At 39.6% G+C, this 12,219-nt stretch overlaps 1 protein-coding gene across 3 annotated transcripts; it reads right to left on the bottom strand.

Moving 5' to 3' along the window:
* Positions 1-351: 351 nt before the first annotated feature.
* LOC306821122 (mitochondrial inner membrane m-AAA protease component AFG3L1-like) lies at positions 352-10,543 on the bottom strand. 3 transcript variants are annotated; one of them, XM_079339345.1, is made up of 17 exons: positions 10,327-10,543; positions 8,849-8,933; positions 8,687-8,746; positions 8,479-8,591; positions 8,113-8,262; positions 7,951-8,025; positions 6,716-6,840; positions 6,327-6,600; positions 6,038-6,175; positions 5,782-5,935; positions 5,571-5,678; positions 4,296-4,421; positions 4,063-4,173; positions 3,129-3,244; positions 2,799-2,999; positions 2,423-2,617; positions 352-2,308 (listed from the first exon to the last, which is right to left on the bottom strand). In XM_079339345.1, the coding sequence occupies exons 1-17, from the start codon at positions 10,444-10,446 to the stop codon at positions 2,081-2,083; spliced, it is 2,379 nt and encodes a 792-aa protein (XP_079195471.1). In that variant the 5' UTR covers positions 10,447-10,543; the 3' UTR covers positions 352-2,080. The 3 variants fall into 3 exon arrangements, with proteins under 3 accessions (XP_079195471.1, XP_079195472.1, XP_079195470.1); XM_079339346.1 differs by having other exon boundaries at positions 8,849-8,894; XM_079339344.1 differs by having other exon boundaries at positions 8,849-8,936; positions 10,327-10,542.
* Positions 10,544-12,219: the final 1,676 nt, after the last annotated feature.

The following is a 12,219-nucleotide window of genomic DNA, read 5'->3' as shown; positions in this document are numbered from 1 at the left end:
TTTTTTTAAATTTCATATATCCCAAGGGGGAAATTCTGGTTGGCACTCTGTTATTTTTAGAGACATGCTCCTCACACACATGCACAGTAGTACCTGTGGACATAAATTATTGGCACCCCCTGAGGTGGTAGAGGTTCGGTGCCTAGCTCAAGGGCACCTCAGCAGTGCTCGAGAAGTGGTTTGGCACCTCTCCAGCCTCTTCCATATTTTGGTCCACATTGGGACATGAACCGGCAACCCTCCGGTTCCCAACCCAAGTCCTTACTGACTGAACTACTGCCGCCTCAATTACAGTAAATACAACTGGTTATAGTTTTTATTTTTCCTTGAAGGGAAAACTCAGACAATTAGTCACAATATAAAAAGTCCAAAACACTTTAATATTGTTCTGAGTCACTTTAGATGCATCAGTCTTCATCTTTAGATCAATGTCAAGTAAACATTCATTACTTCATGTCAAAAGAAATCAAGAGTAATAAAGAGTGAATTGCCAAACACACAATATCAGAATAGATCCAGCCTGCTTTTAATTTATGGTTGTTTTTTTAATCTGAAGGATGAAAGCGTTCCGGTGTCAGCTGGGCAGAGTCTTAAACAGGAACACTTAATTACAGTCTTACACTGCAAGGCATTATTATAGTTCAAGTACATTTTCAGATTCAACCTGTTTTCCCATCTAAAGAGATACAGTTTTAACCCTTAAGAGACCTCTGGCATATTATATATAGCTGAGTCAGAAACCTTCCTAGGAGTGATTCTCATACACATCTGAGATGAGCGTGCTATGCAAACTGCTATGGCTGAAAGAAAGAGTTCCTGAATATCAGGAATTTGTAATCACATTTCTAAATGAGAAGATTTAAGGAAGACCCTATCCAAATAATCTTCCCTTTATTGTGAGCCCTTACTTATCAACATGAAATACAGTAAAGCACGGCAAGGCTCTGCCTGAAAGTTGTTTTTTATATCCTAAACGCGTAAAAAAAAAAGAAGATGTTTTCAGAGGCACCATAGAAAGACTGAGGTAGTGTGAGTGAGGGAAGAGATACAAATCAGTTTTAGAGTAAAAATGTAAGTACTAACTTGTGTTGCTGTGGGAAACAAGCCGAGTAAACAACCTACAGTACATGTGATCCAAATCTATTTGTAACATCGCACGGATATCCACGTTACAACTCATTAACAATGAGTTCTAACAGCTGCGTGTTTAGGGTGCGATACATCACCCATGAAATGTAAGAAAGTCTTCATAGTACAGAGTGAAGAAAGCTCCAGTCAAATTACACAAACTGGTTTCCCTAATCATGGAAAACTCATTTATAATATTCATTCACTAACAGAATGAAGTGGTGGAGCGTATTTCATATATTTATAGATGTATGATCATCTCTAAAAAACCCAAAGATTAAAACTCAGTATAATGAGACTGATTGAATCTTCTTTTGTGACATGCCTTTCTGTGTCACTTAGAGCTAAAGCATATTTAATCAATCATTAGTTATTATTTGCCAACTATTTTAATGATCGATTACTCATTTCAGTCACTTTTCAAGCAGATATGTCAGCAAAGACTTACAGATTTTTGTGTATGACGACTTGCTGTATTCTGATGAGGATGGTAAATAGAGTGTTTGGGTGTTGTTGCACTGTTGGTTGGACAAAGGAAGACGTTTTTTACTTATGAAGTTTGGAACATGTGATGTACATCACTTTAACATTTGGATATGTACTTGACTCAATAACTAAAGAACATGTAGAATAATAAATTATAAAACAAACCTTAGTTTCAGCACTGGTGTCAATAAGATGTGAGGCGGCACTAGATTGTGAACATGAGGGCGTCCACAGTTAAAAACTGAACTCTGCAAAGAAACCTTGGCTCACTGCCACTTAAACAGTTTTTGACCTTTTTAAGACCCATGGATCAAAACTCTATCCCTCCCCTTGTGGCTGTCCTTGAGTTGAAGACGTTTTTTTTGTTTAAAGGCCTGACAGGCTGCAGTCTGAACTACATGGTTCTGCACTTCTTTGAAATTCACCTGACTTCGGGGGGATATTTTCCTTGAGGCTCTGTGTCCACCTACAGGTAAAGGGCTGATTTCTTATGCTGATCCTGCAGGGGCTTTTCCTCATTTTTGTTCTTGTTCCAGTCCTTCAGCCCTACAGGTAGAGATGTGTCCTCCTCAAATTCCCCCAACACTTCAACAAACTCCTCATATGACGTCTTTTCCTGAAAGGGACGGTTTCCCAGCAGCTCAATCATGTCGGCTCTGTCTAGGATTTCCTTTTCTAGAAGACGCTTTGCCACCTGCAACACATCACAGCAATTATTAAAAGCTAAAATATCACACCTAGCTGGGAAGTACAATGCATTGTAACGTCTCTTAATTCTTCTCGTCTTGACAGAAACAGCTTTTCTCACCCTCTCCACCATCTCTCTCTTATCGGTGACGAGCTTCAGTGTCCTCTGGAAGGCAGTATCTACAAGCAAGCGGACCTCCTGGTCTATAAGCTGGCCTGTAGACTCACTGAAGGGTTTCTCTGTGACTATATCGCCCTGCTGAGGGAGGTCGAAGGACACCTGGCCCACAGCCTCATTCATTCCAAACTGTACAACCTGAAATATGAGGAGAAATGGGAACTGGAATGAAACGTTGCTCCTTATCAAGCCATTCTGAATTCTTGACTCAAATCTGAGTGCATTAATATAATATCTAACTACAGTGTAGTTTTTGTATCCATGATTATGATCTACTGCCTTGTGTGTCAGTTAAACAGTTGTTGTAAACTGTGGTTACCTGAGCATAAGCAGACTGTGTGACTTTCCTGAGGTCATCCTGTGCCCCAGTAGTGATTCTGCGGAAAAAGACCTGCTCAGCCACACGGCCTCCCAGCATCATGCACATTCTGTCAAACAGCTGCTCCTGGTTAAACAGGTACTGTTCTTTGGGCAGATACTGGGCATAACCTAGACCTTTCCCTCTGGGAACAATGGACACCTGAGGAAGCACATTAATAGTCTTATTACCAATATAATCATTTTCCGTGAGATCCTAAGGCAAAGGATGGAGAGTAACAACAGTCAAGCAGTGATAAAATCAGGGATAAAAAGAAAAGAGAGCTACTACCTTAAGTAGGGGGTCTGCATGTTCCAGAAACCAGCCCACCACAGCGTGTCCTGCCTCATGGTATGCCACAGTGGTCTTCTCTGGAAGCTGAAGTACCTGAGACTTTTTCTCCAAACCTGAGAGTGACGAGGATTTCTTACCAAACGGCTCGTTGTGTTTCTCGTAAACAAGCGTCAGTGTAGTTGTGCCCTTCAAGGAGCACATGAGCCGAAGGCGCGAACTCTTTATGGTGCATGAACTCCCTGTGTTTAGTAGTGTTGTAGTCAAGACCACACTAACCGAGACATAGACATACCCGAGACCTGAGTGCTCTGAGACCGAGACAAGGCTAAGACATTTAGAGATCAAGACCGAGTCCGGACCGAGACCAAGGCAGGGCGAGACCGAGACAAGCACAACACCATAAATATCACAGAAAAATCCTCATCTTGGTGTGCAGGGGGCGTGTCACCCACTGAGACCGTAACACCAAAAAGGTTGTGGCCGTTAGCGGGAGATAAAAATCCAATTATAAATGAATTGAAGTTCCTGGTTCTTTCAGATAAAGGTGTTTCACCCAGTCAGAGATCGAGACAAGACCCAGTAACAATGCTATTGATTCCGAGACGAGACCTTCAAAAAGTGTCCTAAAGACCAAGACCGATTCCGAGTACCACGACACTAGCATTTAGTAATGTAGAATCAACGTCTCATAGGCAGTCTTAGTTAGATAGATACGAATATACTCTCAGCTACTACATTTGTATAAAAATCAAAAATGCAAGCATTGAGGAATTAATTGAATGGTAAATATCTTTTCTAAATGAACACTAATACAGTCAAAGAGTTTGCAACACCACTTAAACACTCTCTCTTACTAAAGAGTGAAATCCGTTCACAGCAGTTACTCTATGAACACACACCGTCATGAGATTTAGTGCGATTGTTAACTCACCTCCGATAACTCTGTCCACTGCCTGTTCAAAGTGCTTCGTGCTGATATGTTGGTGGAGGTGACGTGCAGCAATTAGAGCAGCTTCATTACACACATTAGCAATATCAGCCCCTGAAAAAACAACAAGAAAACACGATAATCCAGTTACTCCAAAACAGACAAAGAGGATGAACTGTACAGTGTCTGTCAGTCAACCAAAAGAGTGAGTTTACATTAACATGTGTTGTTCTTACCAGTAAAACCTGGGGTCAGTGCAGCTAGCTTTCTGGCCAAAGCCTCGACTTCTATACTGGGGTCCAGCTTTAAAGGTCTTAGATGCACCTTGAAGATGGAGGCCCTACCTTTTATATCTGGTGGACCTAAAGAAAGAAGAAATAAATAAAAAAACCATCAGGGATCTTTAGTTTTAGGACATGTTTATCCTTAAAACAACATGACAAAGCATTGAGAGAAAAACATTTAAAATGAAGTCTTAACTATGATAATGCTTCTAATAGAGAGACAAACTTAAATTGGATTGATTTTTAAGCACCATGACAGTGTGCAGGATGTTTTCAATCAAAACTACAGGAGCATATCAGATGAGGGTAAGTGTCACAGCTAAAGAAAGTTCATTTTTAAACAGTGCTTCCAACGGCTGTAATGAAAGATTTATTTTGTAGAACTGTGCATCCAAGTGCAACACTAGAGCATAAATGTACATCTGTGACAGAAATGGATGGCCATGAGGGACTCAGCACAGCAGCGTGAGTCCTTACATGCGGGAGAAGTGTTTTGAGGGGTTAGCGGAGTCACAAGGTTAGACTTTGGTTTCTAATCTGACGGTTTCCATGTAACAGAAAGACTTCAAGTAAGAAAAAAGAGAAACTCATCATCAACACACAGAGGAGTGCCAGCTGATGTCCCTGATCTTTGCCTCCAGATATTCAATATATTTTCATCTAAGAGACAGCCCTCTCCTTTTATTTTTACATAGTTTTTTTGTCTGAGAAAAAAACTGCCCTGCCCACTAATGTCCAACACTGCTGAGAAGAAAAAAAAACTAATTACTCTCAGTCAATCTATTGAAGGCAGAAACAAGATTAACCACTTTAACAGCAAAGATAAAAGCATGCAGCCACATGCTTTTCATGACATGAGTGAACAGATGCCAAAAAAGAACAGAAGCCAGTCTAATAGGCTTGAAGTTATTTTGACCAGAAGCAAACAGATCACAAGAAAACATCAGCTGGTCTAAAGCAGACAAACAGAGCTTACTCTGGCTCTGCATGTGTATTACTGACACTAAATTGTGTTTGATTCACAATGCCTGGTGCACAGTTACATGTGTTACCATGCCACAGAGGTGCATCCACAGAGTTGAGTCTAATAAAATGAGCAGCAGTTACAAACCGTATTAAAAAAAGGAGTTTCTGTATGGTTTATTTGAAGGAAACCATTCAGGTAAGAGCAGACAATGTAGGTCTAGAAAGCTGTCTATAACAGAGGCAGAGGTTCAGGAGTGTTACCTATGTATATGTGTCGATCAAATCGCCCTGGCCTCATCAAAGCTGGATCCAGTATATCAGCTCGATTGGTCCCAGCTAAAATGACCACGTTAGTGCTACTGTTGAACCCTGTGACGACAAAAGTAAATAGCATGGTAAAAAAAACAAACAAAAAAAACATAGTAGGAAGAAACACAGTTTGAGAGGTGAAGGAGATGAGATGAATGTCTACCATCCATTTCCACGAGCAGCTGGTTGAGAGTGTTTTCCTGCTCACTTTGGTTGCCAAAGTTCCCTCCACCTCTCTTTCTGCCCACTGCGTCGATTTCATCGATGAAAAGGATGCAGGGGGCATTTTTCCGTGCCGTGGAAAACGTATCTCTGATCTTTCAAAAGGGAAAAAAACAACCACTTAGCTATCTCACTTGTCCATCATATTTACAATTTAACAATCCAAACAACATTCCTGAATTCAGCCCAGTACTGACCCTCGCTGGACCCACTCCTACAAACATTTCCTGAAACTCCGAGCCGTTGACAGTGATGAAGGGGACGTCGGCTTCTCCTGCAGTGGCTTTAGCTAGCAAGGTTTTGCCAGTACCAGGAGGACCCGATAACACTGCACCCTGAAAACAATGCCGTTACTAGGTGATGAATATCAGGGTCAACAAATCCTTATTTTCTAACCTGGAATTCTTTGAAGGGGAAAGTTCCTCATGTTAAAAGTGTAAGTGTTATCCTAACTTCTAATCCTTTCTGACATACAGCATGCCTCACCTTTGGGATCTTGGCTCCGAGGTCCTGGTACTGTTGAGGGTTCTTCAAGTAGTTTACAAACTCCAAAATCTCCAGTTTGGCCTCCTCGCAACCTGCAACATCCTTAAATCGAACACTGATACTGTCTTTTATGACCCTGGCTTTGGATTCACTCATGCTAAAGGGGTTTCCTCGCCCCATACCTCCACGGCCTCCTGCCATTGGTCCCTGCCGTGAGGCAAAAAGTAAAAAGCCCACCAGCAGTAATGCAGGGAGAACAGAGAAAAGCAGAGTCCTGTCAGGGAAAGAGAAGACACTCTTTAAAAACATTGCCAGCCTCAGCAATTTTCATGTGCATTAGAGTCACTTCCATATGATTGTCTCCATTTCTACTCAGACGAGATCCTCACCCATCACTTCCACTACTGAAGAACACCGGTACTTTCTGTGTGGGCCCCACACCCATCTCTTTATGGGCCATCTCCAGGTTATGCTCAAATGACTCAACACTGCCAATGTTGAACCACAAATAGCTCTGAAACGTACAGATGACAGAAAACCCATTTCTGTACATGCAGGATGCCATTTATAAACTCTCAAGCTGAAACAAAGAAGGAGGGATATTTAACATTTTACAGAAAAATGTGCCTCTTACAGTGCACTCTTGGCTGTGTGCTGCTCCAGTTCTACTTTGGGTGGTAGGACCAGAAGCTTAAAGCTAACGTTAGCAAACTGTTGAGCTATTGAGGTCATTTGAGACTTTGAAAATAAAAGCTTAAAATCCACTTACAGCATAGTGTTTGGTTGGAATTTGCTCAGGTATCAGTTAAGACTGAGAACTTCAAGAGTAAATGTTTGCTAGAAAAAAAGGTTGTGTAATATTCTTATTGTGATGATTGCACAATGAATTCAAAACTCACCTTTATTCCCCGGGTCTTTAAAACCAGCCCCGTTTTTTTCAATTTTATTTGTAATTTTGATTTGATATGCACTTATATGTATGTATCCCTGTACATGTATATGTGAGTGTGTGTATTTGTATTAAATGCATATGTAGGCTACAAGTGTATCCTGTCTTTCTTTGCTTTTATTTTTATTTGATTATGTTTTTATGCACTGCCTGTAAAGCACTTTGGTCAGCTAAATTAAACTTTGACTTGACAATGGAGCTAACCATTCTCAAAATGTGAGCAGTCTGTTAAGCAGTGCGTCGTCTGACTTCAACTTTAAAATGTGAAATATTTTTCTTAAGGCTGTACCTGGTTGTGCAATGGTATCATGTTGTTCTTATCTGTTCATTGATGATTTTGTGTTTCGTGCATTGCTGATCTTTCACAATATAGATAATGTGCAAAGTGTTGTATGTTGTTTTTGTTTGTCATTGTTCTGTGCTTCTTTGCTTACATGTGGATTCTTGTTTGCTTTTGTTTATTTTTTATTAATACTACTGTGAAGGAAGCGTGCAGTCCTTGAAGTCCAAAACAACATTCTCCCAGGGAACATCGGTATGGTATCATTTGGCATTAAAAACTGGTGAGTCTTTTAAGGAGGCCATAAGCACAGTTACACCTAAGCAAGCTACGAACACAAGTTTAGAGCTAAAATACGAAATTATAAATTAAAGAAAGAAGAAAATGTAGCGAACCACTTCTGAAGAGTTTACTCCATGGGCAGGAATCACTTTGACATATTGTTTATTGACAACTTCCAGGTGATCAACCTGTGGAGATGGCACAATTACACATTTGTTCACACAAATAAGCGGATTCAGTAAGCAAATTATGTATCTAAAACCTATGGCTCTTACCAAGCCTCTGTTCAAGTAGTACTGCACAAAGTCCTTCCAGGAGATCTGGACCCCCGTCTCTCGGAAGTAGAAGTATAAAAAAGCTGAGGTCATGCCGGCTGCGCCGATTGCAAAGTTGCGTACAGCTTTTGCATCGAAAGGAAAATCCTCCTGAAAAAAACAACGTGAGACAGAAGTCCACAAACCACTTAGTTTCATCAGTATTGTACATTGGTACATACAGTATGTGTATATATGCATGTATATATGCATGTATATATATATATATATATATATATATATATATATATATCAGATGGATCAACAGCCTCAAGAAAAGACAAACGTGTTTTAACTTGTAAAAAAGAATATTGCCATGATTCAAACCTGAAAACGCGTCCATGAATACCATTCATCTTTTTTATCTCCTCTTCCTCTTTCGTCCTTATCACTTTGGTCCTGCCTTTCACATGCAAGAGATTCTTGCTCTTTGGTGTTTTCTTGAAGGAGCGATATAAGATCTTATGAAACACTACAAAAAACAACTGATAACATAAAATACAAATGCTGCTCTGCAGAGTCAAAACTTCCTCACCTTTAGCTGGTTTGTTGACACCAGAGCTTTCTTCATTCTTTGGAAAAAACTTTTCAAAACCTGAACGAGCATTTAAATAGAAAATAAAATAAATGAAGTGCTGAAGCTTGACCTTAAAAGATGGGGGTTATTGTGTCTAGACAGAATTAGGAGGTACATTACCTCTTGGTGGTTTGTTGGAGCTCAGGAACCGAGCGAGTTGAAAACTCTGTTGGCATAAACCAAATCTCTTTTGGACCAGTGACGACTTCTGAAATCCAATGAAGGCATGATCAGATGATAAGCAATGTAGACAAAGACAACAACCTATGCCAGGGTCAATACATGTACACAATATGAAATAACATAACATGCTGGAAGTGATAGAAGTTTGACTAATGTTGAATGTCAAACGGGCAGCAGAAAATGAAGGATATTAATCCACAGTGGCTTTGTATCATCAGCTCTTATGAATCTGACATCAGTACTTTAATGCTTATCAAAGAAATCTATCCTGATACTTGACTTATAATAAACAACTCAGAATAACATTATGTACTGGCTAGCTGTAAACCCATCATGACCTTTCTTTACTGTGTCAGTTAAGCCAATATCATGTCATTCCCACACTGCTTCTGATAAAACACTAAACAGTTTGAACATGAGTCACATGATGTCTGTTTACAATCCGTCACCTTGATATAAAAACATGAAATATTCTGAAAGATTACAGAGAACCTCTTTCCACCAAACAATGGGCAAATGTTTGCTTGGGATTTTTTATTTAAACACAAACGTGCAATTTGTAGAGGTCCAAATTATTATTAAAAGCCAATAATGATAAAAACCTGACAAAAACATTAAATATTAACTGTGCATTAGAACAAAAATTCACTCCAGTTTTGATCCTGATTCCATTTCTATCCTCAAACAGAACAGTACAACCTTTAATAACCATTTACTTTTGTCTTTACTATGCAATAAAGCAAAGAGAAAAATATCCTGTAAGGTTTAAAGAAGACAGCACAGGATGTTTTCATGATAAAGAAATAGGGGCCCACCTGTAATATTTACAGTCTATGGGCTCATCATATCTCTATCGTAGACATACAGTTTGCCGTCGAGGTGTGCAGGTACAGCAACATGCTTTATCGTCTGTGTACAAATGGTTCAACTCTTCAAGATGTTTATCTGGCTTTTTTTAATTCGATGATTGATTCAAATGTCTGCATAGGTATTCAAAATACAGCAGATGCAATCAAATGAAAAGATAAGGGCATTGTGACCATACACACCCCCTTCTTCGCATGTCAGAATAAAGACACGCCCCCTTCATATGAAACATTATGAAACTGTGCAAACTGACTTCTAAACTACAGCGTGAAACAAACATCTTGTTAAAGTATGTATCCTAAAAAGGGACTGTTGCACAACAATAGTTGTACATCAGGCTTGTTTTGAGGGTCTGCTGCATGCACAAAGGAACATTGTGTCCCTACACCACAGACTTAAAATTTAGTGGAAAATCTCTCTCATGCAGACTACGGTTTAACAAACCGAGGTATTTTTTTTTTTAACGGAACAATTTGCATTTTATTTTACCCCAAATGGTCTGAATGGTGGTTTTAAAATGATCAGAACAAAACAAAGTGTAATCCTACCGAGACGAGAACTCCAGTGTTACGAAAAGTGGCAGAGATAGTGGATAGGTCTCTACTCCACGACCGAAGCGTCCGGACCCGGTTCCTAAAAGGTCCAACACTAAAAGAGATCAGACCCATCACACCGACTGTCTCCTCTGCTTCACTAGGACTGGTAGAAGGAGCAAAATAATGCACCCGGTGCCAACAGAAGTTGAGTCTGTAATCTCGCGAGATCTGTGTATGATAGGACTTTACCGACGGTAAACATTTTTGCGCTGATTACAGGGGGTATATCTCTGGCGGTTCCGGGCTTGAAAAGTCTACCATGCCAAAGCACATCTGACTATTGCATATCAGATTTCTAGCGCGTTGAAATAGCCGGGTGTTTAAATTCTGCATAAAGGGGATGATGTAAGCTGGTTTTGTGTTTGTTTTTGGAGAACCACGCGTGGACTCAATGGGTTCAGTGTGTGCATCTGTCTTTCAGTGACCAGTGTTTCTTTTTTAACCAACCATTCATAAATGCGTGTTACTTAAAACATGTGCGTTATGTCTTTACACTGGTTGGATTTTGAGTCGTCTCCAAAGTTAGGACGTCTTACTGTATTTGTATTGTTCACAATAATTGGCGGAAGTCCAAGTCCCTTATCAATTCTCACGTAGACGTGCATTCACTGTACACTGCAGGACAACATCTGACTCAAGTTAGCAAAGTGGAACATTTTTCAGCCTTTAAACAAACATCCTGTTACATATTGTATAGCCTACTTGATACTTGGACCAAGTTTGAGATGTTACAAAATCAACACTACCAGCATTGTTTTAAATTGTTATTCACAAGGAGCCATGTTTATGAACTTTAGCTATATCTGAATATGTAAAACAGTATTTCCTTTTACTTTTCTCATGTAATCCTCACGAACCATTAAAAAAAAAAGAAAGTGCATCAAACTAACAAAAGATTTAATTAAACAATGGCAAAAAGTTTCTCTTTTAGACTGATTAAAAAAAAATCCAACAAGTCAAAAACTACTGCACTGGTGGACTAAACATGGAAATAATAGCCTACAATAAAAATAAACAAGGGAAACGAGCACAAGGAGAAAGGAACGAGACAAAACGGGAAAGGAAATCTAAACACTGATACACAAAATACAAAACTCATCTTTAACAAATCATGATCACAATGTTCACAGCATTGCAACTTATTTCAATAGTTTTGTTTGTTGTGTAGGTATCCTGTCTTTTTTTTTTTTTTTGAAAACCAAAAAACAAATCTTATTTATAGGAACATGGACATATTAACAAACAGTCCTGTGGGACAGGCTTGCAAAGGTCCACTACAAGAGGTCAAGTCAGAGCGCTAAGGAAGATGAAGAGCGGCATTAAGCAATGTTCTTGCACATTCATGGTTCAATAAGAACAAGGGATGTGATTTTCAGGGACTACCAGCTAGTATCATCTGATTAAAAAAGCAGACTTTGACGGATGACCCTAGTGTTAATGTTGTAATTTGACAATGGTGTCAGAGTCCTCTGACATCAAGCCACATCAAGACTGCAAATCACATTTCAACAACCCTAAGATCTCTACACTGTTTCCCTGTGAGTCACCGGATGCATCTTAAAATGATTATCCTTGGATATAAAACACCAAATGGTCTTGGACCAAAACGCCTTTCAGACATGCTCTCCCATGAGGCATCCAGACCCCTCATGTCCTGTGGGACAAGTTTACTGTGTTCCCAGAAACAAGAAGACTGTGGAAAATGCTAACAGAGAACCTGAGGCTCCCTTTATCCATTACTATTTCACAGAGCTTTAAACTTTTTGTAAATGTTGTGGTCCCATACCTTCAATCACCTCTGATCTATGCACAATTCATGGTTCTTTATTCACTTTGTAAGTGATC

Source organism: Symphodus melops (assembly GCF_947650265.1).
Source record: "Symphodus melops genome assembly, chromosome: 3".
NCBI lineage: Eukaryota > Metazoa > Chordata > Actinopteri > Labriformes > Labridae > Symphodus > Symphodus melops.
Note: the sequence above shows the minus strand (reverse complement) of the source record. Positions and strands in the feature narration are given on the sequence as shown.